This window comes from Strigops habroptila, chromosome 3 (assembly GCF_004027225.2).
Source record: "Strigops habroptila isolate Jane chromosome 3, bStrHab1.2.pri, whole genome shotgun sequence".
Lineage (NCBI taxonomy): Eukaryota > Metazoa > Chordata > Aves > Psittaciformes > Psittacidae > Strigops > Strigops habroptila.
Window position 1 is genome coordinate 2,994,039 of NC_044279.2, and position 15,592 is coordinate 3,009,630.

A 15,592-nucleotide genomic window follows, 5' to 3' on the forward strand; every position below is an offset into this window, starting at 1 on the left:
CCTGAAGATAGTCTAATTCCAACCTACCTGCCATAGGCAGGGACACCTCACACTAAACCATGTCACCCAAGACTCCGTCCAACCTGGCCTTGAACACTGCCAGGGATGGAGCATTTATCACTTCTCTGGGCAACCCATTCTAGTGTCTCACCACCCTTACAGTAAAGAATTTCTTCCTTATATCCAACCTGAACTTCCCCTGTTTCAGTTTGAACCCATCACCCCTTGTCCTATCACTACAGTCCCTGATGTGACAGTCCCTCTCAGACATCCTTGTAAGCCCCTTCAGACACTGGAAGCTGCTCTGAGGTCGTCCACGCAGCTTCTCTTCTCCAGACTGAACATCCCCAATGTTCTCAGCCTGTCTCCATACGGGAGGTGCTCCAGCCCCTGATCATCCTCGTGGCCTCTTCTGGCCTTGCTCCAACAGCTCCATGTCCTTCTGATGTTGAGGACACCAGAATTGCACACAGTGCTGCAAGTGGGGTCTCATGACAGCAGAGTAAAGGTTCAGGATCACCTCCTTCAACCTGCTGGTCACGCTTCTTTTGTGCAGCCCAGTATTATAATAATAATAATAATAATAATAATTTGCAAATAATTAGCGAATTTTAGTCCTCTAGGACTACTTTTTTGTACATACGTCATAGTCACAAGCAGATTTTGACTCAGAACATTCAAACCCAGCATCACTAGATGTTGGAAAAGGGCATGTTCTGCTCTAAACTTCTTAACCAAGGCTCACTTCTATAAGGCAGATGTAAACTAGCTCAGGAACTGAGATGCAGAAAAACTATTTACAGCTAGTGAGGATAAATTGAGCAGCACCATATGTTAAACTGAGGGTAGGAACTGCATAGCCAATCCCAACTGTGTTCCCAAATTTCTAATTACAAGGTGGAGATTACACCATTGATTGTATCTGGATTGAGGAATGGCAGATTTAGTCTTCCAGAACTGAATTATCTGCCTCTTTTGCATGTTCACAGCACAGACATGGTCAAATAGGTGGGAATCGAAGGAGGTGATCCTGCCCCTTTACTCTGCTCTTGTGAGACCCCACTTGCAGCACTGTGTGCAATTCTGGTGTTCTCAACATCAGAAGGACATGGAGCTGTTGGAGCAAGTCCAAAGGAGGTCACAAGGATGATCAGGGGCTGGAGCACCTCCCGTATGAGGACACGCTGAGAACATTAGGGTTGTTCAGCCCCAATGAGAAGAGAAGCTGCATGGACACCTCAGAGCAGCTTCCAGTGTCTGAAGGGGGCTACAAGGATGCTGGGGAGGAACTCTTCATCAGTGACTGTAGCGACAGGACAAGGGGTGATGGGTTCAAACTGAAACAGGGGAGATTCAGGTTAGATATGAGGAAGAAGTTCTTTACTGTGAGGGTGCTGAGGCACTGGAACAGGTTGCCCAGAGAAGAAGTGATAAATGTTCCATCCCTGGCAGTGTTCAAGACCAGGTTGGAGAGAGCCTCGGGTGATATGGTCTAGTGTGAGCCACCCCTGCCCATGGCAGGGGGTTGGAACTAGATGATCTTAAGGTCCTTTCCAGCCCAAACCATTCTATGATTCTGTGATTCTATGAATGGCTGACATAAGAAATTATAAGGTCTCCACCCCTTGACCTTTTCTTGTAAAAACTTGTATGCCTTTTTGGATACAACACAGGCTGCTGAGTTCAACATAAGGCTAATCGGGTGAAATTCTGGAGCATACCGTTTATATTTAATGAACAGTTGATAACTTCTTGATCTGAAGCTTAAGAAAAGTGGAACATCTACATTCATGACCAAACCATTTTACTTTTGAAATTTCTTGATACTTACAGAAGTTTGAATGACTCATTCCCTGTTTTGATCTTCTTATGTTCTTATGCTCACAGCAATAGATTCAATGTGAGAAAGGTGGGTTTGTAGTTTGGTTTTGGGGTGGTTTTTTCTACATTCTCCCTTTTTTATTAAAAGCTTTCAGTAGATGCACTTGGTTTCCTTGGGTGACTTGACACAGGCAGCAGTGCAATGGTAAATACACCCCACCATGTTTCTATCTGGAGTTTTTTAAAGCTATTGCCAACCTCCAAAGGTAAAAATAGAGGTTTTCAGCTTTTCCTCTGGGTAGGGGTTAGGAAGACAATTTCTGACACAAGCAGAAAAGGTCTTCATAAATAGCTGGAATTTTGCCTGATATACATCTATATATAAAGGCAGTTCTTGGTTCATTTATGGACACAATCAGAATGACTCTTAATCTGTCACTTCACAGCTCAAACTCTCTTGAATGTGGAGCCAAGTAAGAAATTGCCACTAGGATCCAGGTGTATTCCCTTGTCATTTGTCATGAGGAGCTGTTCTGCAGTTTACAGTTGCCAGTTCTCAGTGGTGTTTCATCAGGATAATACCGTACTATATCATCTGAAGGAATAAACTGTCCCTGCTGACATGAATTGGGGTGAAGGCTCTGGCAATTGACTGTGTATTATAGAAGCTCTCTGAGGCTTATTCAATGGAAAAAAAAGACTATCAGGTCATTGGGCCCAAATTGCATGTTTGGCTTCAAAAGAAGAAGTAAGGGGCTTACAAAACCTAGTAGGAATCAATAAGATCTGGTCCGTTAGACAGGAGGTCAGGCGAGGAAGTCCCTTCTGCCTTGGAAATCCCTGACTGAAATACTTTAATTAAAAAGGAAGAAAGGAAAAGAAAATATAATAAAATACAGTATTTTGGCAGTAGGTGGGTGTCTCAAGTCCACTTCTCTTGCCTTCTGAGCTGCAAAGTCAGGGTGACAACAAGCTCATTTGACACCCAGGCTTCTGTCCTTTTCCTGCTGGGAACAATCTGTCCAAGGATGAGACAACTGATGGTTGGAAAGATCCATGGGCAATGGGGGCTGGAGCTGACCCTCTCTTGGCACCAGTGGTTGTGTGTGGGATGTCATGGAAGGGAGTCAAAGACATCACGAGACCACAACCAAAGCATAGGAGAGGATTGAGATCTATTGAGTTTAACTCGATACAGAAGATCATCCCTTATTTAACTGTCTCAAGGTACCAGGTCACCACAGTCTGCTCACAGCCTGCCTGATTTGCTGATTCCCTATGAAACTGTGCAAGTGAGGTCACCTGGCAATGAAGTGTGGAAGGCCATGGGGAAGAGGGAACGTGTTGATCTCAACAGGGTTTGCACCAGGTTGCACTCTGGAGCACTCTGCAGCCACATTCCTTTGTCCCAAGCCTGCTGAGCTGTGCAGGGATGTCCTTCTGGGAACCAGGGGAAGAGGACAGGGAGGGTGGCACCTCTGCCAAGTCATTGTGGGCATTGCAGAGCCTGACAGGTTGTCCCCTTTCCTCCTGCAGCTCACCCGGGTGCCTGTGGAGTCGTGCAGCCAGTACGAGACCTGCAGTGAGTGCTTGGGCTCAGGTGACCCTCACTGTGGATGGTGTGTTCTTCATAACACGTAAGTACCTGCTGATGTTTACCTCATCCCAGCCCTGCTTTTGCTCCAACCCTCTTCCCTTATCGGCTGTGAGAGCACAAGGCAGAGATGCAGAATACTGTCTCAGTCTCTAGGTGAGCCATCGAGTCACTCCAGTACCTCCACTGAGGTCACTGGGTCTTGCTGAGGGAGACTTTGTTTAACTGAGCAGCATTTTTGGAAGGCAAGGGAAGAGAAGGGTGGTAAAGACTGGCCAGATCTCCTCAACCGTCTGATCCACAGCCTGTTGACTGCATCAGCAAAGTGCCTGTCCACTCTGTTGCACTTTGAATCAAACCTTCCAACAGCTCTTCTGTGGGTGATCGTTACCTGCTTGCTTCCATTGCTTAAGGCAGTTTGGCTTTGATAGCAGCCTAGCTCAGACACTTGTCTCAGCACCTCCAACTTTCTACTGCTGTTCCGAAACTCTCCTCTTTCAGACTTGTCCTTACCTCCATTGCCCTTAGAGAGGAATCCCTGTAAGCATCATGGGGTCCATTCCAAGTAAGATTCTAAGGGGATTTTATGGTTTGTATGCTCACTATGGGAAAATGTTGACCCTGAAGTTGAGTGTTTGCCTTGTGGGGGTCAACTCAACTGTGCCAAATGAGCACCAATGAGCCAAACTGGTCATTTGGCTTCTCTGGCCAAGATGCTGAGCAAGTTTCTCTCTATCTACATTCCTGGGCTTCTGTATAATAGGCCAAAAAGGGACCTGGTTTCACCATTGCATTGTTTTACAGTACTGGCATGTCCAGTACCTTGTAAGGTTAGTTCATTGGCTTTATTTTCTGTAGGCTTTTAAATGATGCTCTTGATCTTGAAGTTTCCTCTCTGCAGCCTTCACTGCCAGTGATGTTCTCCTGCAGAGAGCCCTCTGTCAAAGCTATGGAGAGGAAGGTGTCATGTTGGCGGAGCTCCTGGTTATGAGTGGCAGGGTGGTGTCATTTGCCAAGAACCTCTCAGCAGACACAATGGCTGGAAAGTGCGTTGGAACTGTCTAACCAACCGTCTCCAGCTGAGCTTGGCTCTGCAGGGTGCTGTCACTCCAAGTCACTCCAAGTCTCACAGTGTCCTTGGCAGAAGTGGAAGGTTTTTCTGATGGACTTTGCTATTGCAGTGTGGCTGTCTTGTACCATTGAGTTCACCTCCAAACTCTCTTGGTGCCCACAGGGATCTAGTTGAAGTGATCCTCTTGGTTTCCTCTCCTTTCTGAAACAGAAGAAAAGGGAACAAACTTCTTCCATAATCCAAACCTTCTGCGGATGCTCTTAACTTGTGTGACCCTCATCTAAAGCCATGACAATCTGCTTAACTTCAGATCAGGTCTAGGTGATCCAACCCAAAACTTGTCCAAAAACTTAGCTGAGGCTCTGGAATTGTTCAAGAGATCCTTGGCAATCCATTCTCTGAGTTGTGGTCTGGTGGGCATGAACCCATGAAACTTTCACCCTGCTGACCTGAGGATATTTCCAGTTGATATACAGCTCTATTGTTTCTTTCCATCTCATCTTACCCTGCATCCATCCTACAGAGCATGTGCAATGGATGTTTGCAGCTGTCAATGGATGGACAGCACAGACTATGTGCAAGCAGCATGGAGAAGCGTGAATTTGGCTGTTGATTGTACCACACCAGTGCTAGACAGTTCATCTCCTGCTGTCTGGGGTCAGAGGCAACAAGCAATCAATACATCCAGCAATAAATCCCCAAAAAGAGAGAAAAGGGGCAGAAACAACTGCAGATTCTCATTGTGAAGGAATGTCAGCAATGTGATGGTTGGTGACAAATGAGGGTGGCAGCATTGATTCAGAACAAGAAACCCCTGTACAGACTTGGTCCTTCAAGGAGAAGTTTGGCCTTGCAGTCTGGACCTGATTGATGGCAGGATCCCCATGTCCTCCTCCCTCCGGCCACTTAACCTCTGTTTCCACATTTATTTATGTACCTTGCAGCAGGGTCACTGACATTCATTCTATGTGGTTTTTTTGGAAGCAGTTTGAATGCAAATGCTATCAAATCCCATTCCAGTCTATCCCTTCCCCTCAGTTCCCATTGCAGTCAAGAAACCTGATTTCCAGTCCTAGCTTGGAAGGGGTTTTCAGTGCAGCCTCAGTTGTTCCTCTCTGGGTCTCAGTTTCCTCATCCTTAGATAGCCCTGAGAGCAGAGGAACCGGTTGCATCCCATTCAACAAGGTTTGGCTGTGCAGGATATTCAGGGTAAGAGTGAATATCCTCTTAAGTCTCTTATGTAAGTCTTATTATATGAAGTCTCTTACTAGAACTTTTTGAACAGCAGAACTACTTAAGATTCATTAACAGACCTCAACTGAGATGCATTGTCAATAACTCCTGCACAAAGATGGTTCAGGTGCAACGTGCCATAAGCATTTCCCCTCGTGAGTACTAACACTTCCCTCTTCCTTCCCAGTCAGGAATCCCAGGGGTTTTCCAATGCACGGCTGAATCCAGACATGCTGATGCAGGAGCTGTTTTGTGGAAGGGATGGAAGAGGCAGTTGGGCTGTGCAAGATGTGGAGTAGTATGGTACTGGAAACCAGATTGTCTGTGGGCAAAGCCATGTCTTTCACTCATATTTCTCCTCCAGTATAAACCATCAAGAGGAACAGTGGTAGACTGGGAGGCAGGTGAAAAGTGCCAGATTAGGTACAGCATCTGTCTTTTTGTCTCTCAGACCCTTTTCCAACCTACCCTCATCTCCTGCATGTGAGAGGTCTGGGGACACCTGGGGCCAGCTCTCCATCTATCCATTCGTCCATCCATCTATCCACTGCCTCACAGCAGAGCTGGTCTGCCTGCACTGAGGGCGGTGTGCCAAGGCTCAGGAATCGATTTCCACAGCTCTTGCTGTCCTAACCTTACACCGAGAAACTCGAGTCTGCTGAGAGACAAAGAGACAGACAGACCCACAGACGGCTGCTGGAGAAAGGAGAGGGGGGGAAGGATTGATTGGCTTCTGCCCCTAGGAGAGCCAATATAGAGCAGGTCACCGGAGCTTTTCATCTCTGTATCTTTAGCCCCAATCTTGTCCCCCCCCCTCCCTTTCCCTGCTAGAGCTCTGCTCCCCTCCTGAGCTCTGTTCAGGCCTCTTTAGGCAGCGATGAATCATTTAGTTGGTGTAAATTGAAAACGTGGCGCTCGCTTGCTGCATGGGTCTCCTGGGGAGGGTGAAGGGCTGGGGTGGGAGCAGGGAGGGGAGGAACCAGGCTGAAAAGCTAATCTCTGGCACGGAGGCACTCGGTGCCTGGCTGCAAGGTCGCAGCAATGTCACCAGCCTGAACGGGGGGCTGCAGAGAGGGATGAGATCAGAGCAAAGTTTTCTCCAAGCCTGAAATGAATCGCAGCTTCCTCCTATGTTAGATACAGCAATGCCCGAAGATGCCATCCAGTATCTGACCACCCTTTTAAACCCCACAGCAAGTTTATTCTGTCTCCATCCATATCCAGACTGCTACCTTCCTCTACCTCCTTTCCCCCTCACTTGCAGAGGGGCAGACATAGCTGAAGCTCTTTGCCCCAGAGGAGGGATAAAGCCATCTGCAGCTGAGTGAGCCCTCACCATCCCTGCCTGCCCCAGCATCAGCTCCAGACATACGCAAGAACTGATCCATGTGACATGGTAACCATGTGGGTTTTCACCCCTGCACAATGTCTCTGGCTTATGCTTAACACCGCAGCTGCCAGGAGGATGGATATTTGGGGCAGAAGAGCAGCAGCATCCCTATAGGGAGATGCAAGATGTTATAAAGGGTTGATCTTGCTGGGTGCAGAAGGGACCTGTCCCAGGCTCTCCACTCCTAGATCTTGGCTGTGCTGTCTCATTTCATAGAATCATAGAATCAATCAGGTTGGAAACCTGGAACCTTTAAGCTCATCAAGTCCAACCGTTCCCCAGCACTGCCAAGGCCACCACTAAGCCATGGCACTGAGGGCCTTGTCTACACGGTGTGTGAACACTTCAGGGATGGTGGCTCCACCACTGCCCTGAGCAGCCTGTTCCAATGCCTGAGCACCCTCTGGGGAAGGAATTGTTCCTAATCTCCATCTAAATCTCCCCTGGTGCAGCTTGAGGGATTTCATCCTCATGTACCCTCTGTCTAATTCTGAAATGAATATTCCAACATGCACAAGCTGTCCTTAAGGAAGGATGCACCCCCCCAGGCACCAGCCTCCTTCTTCTCTGGAATCTGCCCTTGCTATTATGGGGACTCCCATGGCTGGCAGGTCATTAGTTGCAATCAGAAGGGAAAAGAGTCCCATTTTCTGGAAGGATTTGTGATATTTCAAAACTTTTTTTACCAGCTTTTAGTGGCCAATTATTTTTTATTTTAATAAGAAATGTTCTCAAAAGCCATTTTAGAAGGGACTGATTCCATTTAGTAATTAGAGAATGATTCATATGGACTTTGGAAGTTCTTATTTTGGGATTTTATTTCAGTTTTTACTAAATTGCTTAAAAATTCAATATAAAAAGTCCTTCTAAAGTAGAGGCATTACTTTTTTCTCTCTTTCTCCCTTCATTAAAATGAAACATTTGGGCATCTGTGATTCCTTTCTCCCCCAAAAGACTTTACGAGTTCTAGAGACTGAGCAAAGTAGGCCATCAACAAATACTTGGTTTGGAGGAGCTGACATTTGCTGTGGAGGGAAGATAGTTTGTTGAAACATCATCAGCTTGTCCAACCGTGGAGGTAGCAGGGACAGGAGTTGGCTCTGCTGTCTGCATTCCTCTGCTCATCTGTGAGGAGCTGCTTGTGTCCTTTTTGTGTCCTTTTGGCACCCAAGAACTGCACCTAGGGACCCTAGCTGGCTCTGTTGGCTTTGCACCCCAGTTGCAGAACACATCTGGGAGAGGCCACTCTACTCCTGAACCATGAGAATAAGATGCAGTGGCCTCCCACAGGCATCTGCACCCCCTGAATGAAACAATGACAGAAGACTCTTAGATATAGGACATACCAGTCACCTGCCTGTATCCTTTTGGCTCTGGGTTAGTCAGGGGATGGCCAAAATCTGGTACACACAATTACTTAGGCCGAGCTCACCATGGATTTACTGGATAGCTACAGCAGCAGAGATGGTGTTTATGAGACTCTTCAGAAGCCATATAAGAGGTTTTGTGCTTTCCCCACAAAAGGATAGCCCTGTTTGGAAGGGTTTTATGCTGTCCTTTAGCAGCAGACACCTACCCCAGCACCTGGAAGTGCCCCTCCACATCCTTCTGCTCTCCAGCTCTTCCCATCCATCTTGTAGCTGCAGGATACTTGTGTACCCAGAAATTGCAATTCTCATTTCTAACACAATATGGAGGAAAAAAAGCACTTAAACAAGTTGTTTTCTAGGGAGTGAGGTATTGGGGGGGGGGGGGAGGTTTCCTATCCGTGCTCAGACTCATTGCCAGACCAGGAATAAAAAAGAGTAAGTCACAAAGTGCAGCTCCCACTGTCGCGTCTCAGCAGGTAACGTGATGCGATGCTGCTTGCAGAGGCTCATTGATCGTCCCTGGCTTTAACTTTCTTGGTCAAAGTCTTCTGAATCACTAGAGAGTCTCGGGTAACCTAAGCTGCCTACACATGCTGCAATAAAACCTTTTCTGAAGGCTCTTTTTCTTGCTTGACTTTCTGCTGTCTGAAAGGCTGTGACTGTCTTTCAGGCTGAGGATCTTTCTTTCTTTTCCCCTCCACCTCCTCCATATTCCTTCCCAATGCTTTCCTCCACTTGTGCAGGGGAGGGAGGATATCTTAAGTGCTCCATGGGGAAGGAGCATTGAGAAGGGATGTATGGATCCGACTTCAGGGATCCAGCAGGGCAGGAGGGTGGAATATCATGCCCAGTTCTGTACAACTCTGAGCTCTAACAGATAATGAGATAACAGTGATTTACTGGTTCTTGTGGGGGCTTGGGATCCTATGGACCCTCAGCTTCCACTACAAGAAATCAGGGCCTCAGGTGTCCCTGCTTTGTACTCCCCATGCTGTTCTGTCCCAAGGTGCAAATTGGAGTCCCTCCAGTAAGGTAGTAATTTGCAGGTGATCTGCATTTGCCTGGTACGATGCTTACAAACATGGTTGGGACCCTTTTTATATGGGAAAAGCTTCCTATATCCTTTCTGGTCCATTGTCTTGCCATGGCTCAGCTCTCAGTGCCTGGCAGACCCTCTGCATGTCAAACATACGTGGCATTTGTCCTAATCTTCTTAAAGGTGGATCAGCCACACAAAGAACAAATGGCTTCCAGCTCAATTCATAGAATCCTGGACTGATTTGAGTTGGAAGGGACCTTAAAGCTCATCCAGTTCCAAGCCCCTGCCACGGGCAGGGACACCTTCCACTAGAGCAGCTTGCTCCAAGCCCCTGTGTCCAACCTGGCCTTGAACACTGCCAGGGATGGGGCAGCCACAGCTTCTCTGGGCAGCCTGTGCCAGCGCCTCAGCACCCTCACAGGGAACAACTTCTGCCTTATAGCCAAGGTATCTGGGGGCATTTCTTATTGCAACAGATTTCCAGATACAAGATACTGGTACACGATGAGGAGAAAAACATTAGTGCTGGGAGGGAAAGTAATTGCAGGAAATCTTTCATTTGGTTTGAAAGCCTCTGATGAGTTGCTTGCCAGGGTTGGTGCTACCTTTCTGTGGTGGCAAAGGTAGGAGGGAACAAGCTGCCAAGGTGTCTTGTCTCCAAACAATGCTTAGTTTGACTCCTCCCGGGTCCCAGCCGGTGCTCACACAGCCCTGCGCATGGCCTGGGAACCTTTTCCATCTGACAGCCAGGGAAAGGGGAGTCATCTTCCTGCAATTGGCCTTGGCACAGAGTGATTCCCACTTCTTCTCAGGTAGTTATCGAAACTAGAGACGGTGTTTGAGCCTTTGCACAGAGGGATGTGCACAGCAGGGGGGCTCCGTAGAGTGACATTGGCCCATTAAGCATTCTGCACTGAGCCCAGATAATCTTTAATCTGTCTGCTGATGCATAGCTAAAGTACCCGTCATTCCACACTCAGGCATTGCCTCTGCTTTGGAGCAGAAGAAATAGCCCCAAATGTGACAGCTCTCCCAATGGCCTTTTGAAATGAGATCAGGGCTCTTAGGCCAGAGAGCAGAGGGAAATTCTTGGGAAGAGGAGCATGCCTATTGATGATGATAAAGCCTTGAGTGAAATGGAGGCTCCTGAGAATCCCATTTCACTACAGATGGGTGATGACATTGAATAAACCACTCTGAACCACTAATCCTGGAGAGCTGCCTGTTGTGCATCCAGCATCATTCGTGTCTTTCTATTCCCTAGACTGACCCATCACTGTACCTGCATGCTGTGTGTCCAGCACTGCTGATGTCCTTCCATTCCCTAGATGCCATCCTGTGCCTTTTGGGAGCACTTTTGCTTCTCTGGTCTACCTAGCAGTGCAGGGCAGAGCTGTGCCCTTCACAGGTTGATTATCCTGGTGGCCGTACCTGCCTGAGGCAACCTGGGGACAGCACTGGGCACTGTGGACCATAAGACGCAGGCGTGTGGTAAATGTGTTTTGCTAACAACCTTCTTCCTTGATTAGCTTATTTTGCTAGAGGGCAGTGGGAAGTGGTGGGAAGATAATTAGTTTGTGCAGCAGAAGCTTTCTCCTGATGCAGCCTTCTGAGTTAAGTGTCCTACTTGGGATTTGTCTCCATCACAGGAACATTAGCGGCTCAGGTTTAGCGCTGCAGAAAAAGATCTCTGGGGTTTCTTCTTCTCTGATGTGAAACACAGCACAGAGTCTGCTATGGGCTAGGAGGTGTGTCTCATTTGCTAGGACATACGATGAGAAAGGGATAATGGTGCTCAGTGGTATTGGGGGGCTTCTGAAGGAACTTCTATAGGCTGCTTCCCTGATAGGGGACACACCTTTGTCATCTCAGCATCACCCTTGCTCTGGCACATTACTCACTGATGGGTGGCATATCTAGCTATCCCACAGGACATATCTAGGGTATCAGCTATGGAGGTAACAGGGACAAGGGAAAGATGATCTTTCCCTGATGCTCCTGATCAGGACCACCTTGATCAACTTAGAAAGCTTGTTAGATGTGCACTGGAGCTGAAATGCAGAGTTATAGGGGCTGCAGAGGGAAGGAGTGTATACTCTGACTTCAGATTATGAAGTGGAGGTTGACAGAGCCAGCAAGGAAGCTTAGACAAGGAGTAAGGACCTAGTTCAGGTGCCTAAGCACAGATGTATGGAGAACATACGGACACTTTGAAATATAGCTGGTTTTACCTATGCAAAAAATTCAATTCAGTCGCCCATCCATGCTGTCTGCTGCAACTGGAATGCCTGGGGTAGCTGAGATGTTCACCTGGGGCTGGCAAATATGACACAGAGTCTACTGGAGACCCATTAATCCTGGAGCATTAAGATGGGGACCAGCTGAGGACATCACAAGTGACTTTAGACTCCTGGCTGTGGGCAACAACATAGATCCTAACCCCAGCTTGGGGTTTCCTATCCCCACGTATTCTGAGTGTGGCCAAAACACAGGTCTGGGATTTCAACCTGACCAATCTCTCTCTTCCCATGAATTTAAAATCCTCCAAGATCCTAATTCACACTCATAGAATCATAGAATGGTTTGAGTTGGAAAGGACCTTAAGATCATCTAGTTCCAACCTCCTGCCACAGGCAAGGATGCCTCACACTAGACCATGTTGCCCCAGGCTCTGTCCAACCTGGTCTTGAACACTGCCAGGGATGGGGCATTTACCACTTCTTTGGGCACCCTGTGGCAGTGCCTCACCACCCTTACAGTAAAGAACTTCTTCCTAATATTCCAACCTGAACTTCCCCTGTTGAAGTTTAAACCCGTATTTTAAACAAGAAAGTAGGGCTGGGCTTTCCTGCAAGGTTGTGTCACTCGGTGAGTGTCATGATATATGGATGGTTTGGGAAACTCTGCCGTAGTTGCTGGGCTGTTTGTAGGGAATTGCTCTCTGTCTTGCTGTCAGGTGCTCCCTGGTGCCTCTGCAGCCAATGATCTGCCAATGAGAGAAAATGGCACGCCAGTCGAGCTCTCCCCAGGGTGGGGGTACGTCTGCCTTCCACTTCCACTGTTTCTTCTGTGATGTTTCATCATCCTCAGCCTGTGACAGGTCTCAGAAGGGAATGGGAGGGGGGAGGATAAGGAAGCTGTTCCTGCTAAAGAAAAGCACAACAAACCTCTAAGGCTTGTCTTTATCCTCTCCATGGATGTGCACACACACACCCCCCTACCCATAAATACAAGCCATTGCCTCTGGGGAGACCTTAGAGCAGCCTTCCAATACCTAAAGGGGCTACAAGAAATCTGCAGAGGGGCTTTTTACAAGGGAATGTAGGGACAGGACAAGGGGGAATGGTTTTGACCTGACAGAGGGATGACTGAGATGAGATTTGCTGCAGGGGAGGCCAAAGTTGCAGTGAAGAACAGGTTGTGAATTTCTTCTGCCCCTGGCTGTGAGCTTCTTTTCTTTATGTGCTGTAGGGACACGCAGTAGCCCCACTTCAAGCAGGTATGGCTCTGTCTTGTAATACAACAGGCATCAGACCCTGATAACGGAAGGAAGGGCTGGTTTCTGGTAATTTTCCTCCACTATTTGCTTCCTTGCCTAGGAAGTTGCAGCAGCAACCCCTGGCTAAAGGGGTTTGTGGGGTTGTGAATAACATGAGGAAGTGGGAACGGGTGTGGGCTGAAGGTCTGAAACACTGTTGTAAAATGAGATCTGGGATGGTTTCTGACTGGGAAAAGCAAGTTCTGGGCCCCTTGGTACATTTAACAAAGGATGCCAGCATGATCCACTGGTTACAGAATTTTCCTTAGGGAAGAGAGAGCAGTATTGATTTCCCTGCTCTGCTATAGATACCTTGCATGATTTTGGACAATTTACTTAAGCATTTATCTCATCTCCTACTAGGTTTCTTGTCTCGGCAGCTAGTGAAGAGAGGGACTATTTTCTGGACACATTCATTGTAACCCTGAGGTATTGAAGGCAGTGGGGTGAACTGGAAGTTCCAGTTCCTTTTAGTAGCTATTGGGGGAACCTAAATGAGTGTATCAAACAATGCCTAGCTTACAATGACTGCAATCTTTAATTTCCCTGTATTTTAGCCTCCTGTTGGTAGGAAAGGAGTAACATTTCTTCACCTTGCAAACACCTATGGGATCCAAAGCCTTTAAGCACTTCAGACAATATGTGGCTTGCAGAAATCGTGTAGGGAGCTGGACTGGATGACCGCAGGCTCCCGGACAGTACTGTCTATGGAGCATGATGATAGTAATTTCGTCTCATCAGTGGCTGAATAAGGTTTTGAGTTCATTTAGTTAAAGCAGAAGGAGCCTTAGTGGACATGGCAAAGTGCAAAACCACGTGTAATTCCTTGCTTAACCCAATGAACATACCCAAATCTCCCTGTGCCATTGTCTGGCTGTTAGAGCAGAGGTGGCACCAGAAGGGTTAAGGAAGGCAGGACAGGGAGGATTGAAGCAAGAGCCCCTGTGTCTCCCATATCTCATTCCCAGTGCCTCCTGCCCCTCTGGCCCCAGGCAGTAAAGGAGATCTACATTTTAATTGAGACATGTTAAGAAAAGAATCTCAATCTAACCCGCCCATGCCTTGAAGGCTTCTCCCTTGTTAGCTTGGTGCAGATGTTAAATGCACGTTATGGGGGGCAGGGGGAAGGGGGTAAGTGCGGGTGTTCATTATATGTCTGTTTCTCTCCTTTTTCCATCCCTGCTTGATATCTAGGTACGGGGTGGCGGGCAGAAGGCTGGAGCTGTCAGGAAAAGTAGAGTAGTAAATGGCAGGATCTCATTTAGATCTTCTCCCTCTCTTGTAAATGAGAATGGAATGCAAAACACAGCCATGATATGCACTAAGCCATGCAAAGGTGCTACAGTGCCTGGTAGTGCTGGGCACTGGTCTTTGAGGACTGTGGGAACAGAGTCTTTACAAGATGTTGTCTTCTCTCCCCTCCCTCTGATCCTTGGTAGCAGGAGTCTGTTTAGTCTAGAGAAGAGCAGACTGAGAAGGAATCGCATTAATCCATACAAATATCTCAAAAGTGGTTCCAGGAGGATAGTGCCAGTCTCTTCTCAGTCGTGCCCAGCGACAGGACAAGGAGCAATGGCCGTAAACTGAAACACAACAAGTTTCACCTCAACATGAGGAAGATCTTCTTTACATTGAGGGTGGCAGAGCACTGGAACAGGCTGCCCAGGGGGCAAGGTGGCAGGATTTCAGTTCAGATAACACTTCACTATTTTGTCTATTCCTTACCTGGCTTGATAAGGTGGTATCAGAGTGCAGCACCTCTGTCAGAGCCACCACTGAGATGTGGTTGGGCCAGAGGTAGCTTTTGACTCCTTGCAAGCTTCCCTGGCCCACTTCCACCCAGCGCCTCTAATGGCAGGAGGATGACGTTGGGATGCTTGCCAAAAGCTGTAGCTCTGTGCTTTATCAGGGAGAAGAGAAACTGCAAATGTGGATGAGAGTGAATCAGTCTGATCCCGTCCTCATTTTCACCCAGTTCCAATCCTGCAAACAAGCTTGCAGGTAACTTTGAGTGCATGAGTAACCCAGAAAGTAGAATGGTTTTCCCATCTTCAATCTCTTGTCTATTTTCAGGTATGGGTGTGAATTCTATAGTCTCTCTGGGTAAGGTTTCATATACCTAAATATGAATGTGATTTTCTGTGTGGTAGAGACTGAATTCTCACTAGTACTATTAGGGCAACAAGGAGTGTCTACTCTCTGTTCCTCTCTCTGCTCTCAAAGACCAAAGGCAAAAAGCTGACATAGAGGATTCTCTCCTGGCTTTAACTGGTTGGACAGAGTCTTGGGCGATATGGTCTAGTGTGAGAAGTCCCTGCCCATGGCAGAAGGTTGGAACTAGATGATCTTAAGGTCCTTTCCAACCCAAACCATTCTATGATTCTACGATTCTATGATCTGAAGGGGTTGGTGAGCAAGGAAGAGAGCGGACCCACAGCATAAACTCATCTGCCCAGTTGACGTAATATAATTCATCTGCCTCTTGAGCTGGTCAGGAGCACATCAGTCCAGTTATTGAGTGTTATACTTAATATG

At 47.5% G+C, this 15,592-nt stretch overlaps 1 protein-coding gene across 3 annotated transcripts in view; it reads left to right on the forward strand.

The window, feature by feature from the left end:
* PLXNA4 (plexin A4) overlaps window positions 1-15,592 on the forward strand; it is a 475,791-nt gene that overhangs the window by 307,482 nt on the left and 152,717 nt on the right. For all 3 annotated transcript variants that reach the window (XM_030479279.1, XM_030479280.1, XM_030479281.1), the window contains exon 5: window positions 3,358-3,458. In XM_030479279.1, coding sequence (XP_030335139.1) covers window positions 3,358-3,458 — 101 coding nt within the window. The remainder of the gene's footprint in view (window positions 1-3,357; window positions 3,459-15,592) is intronic.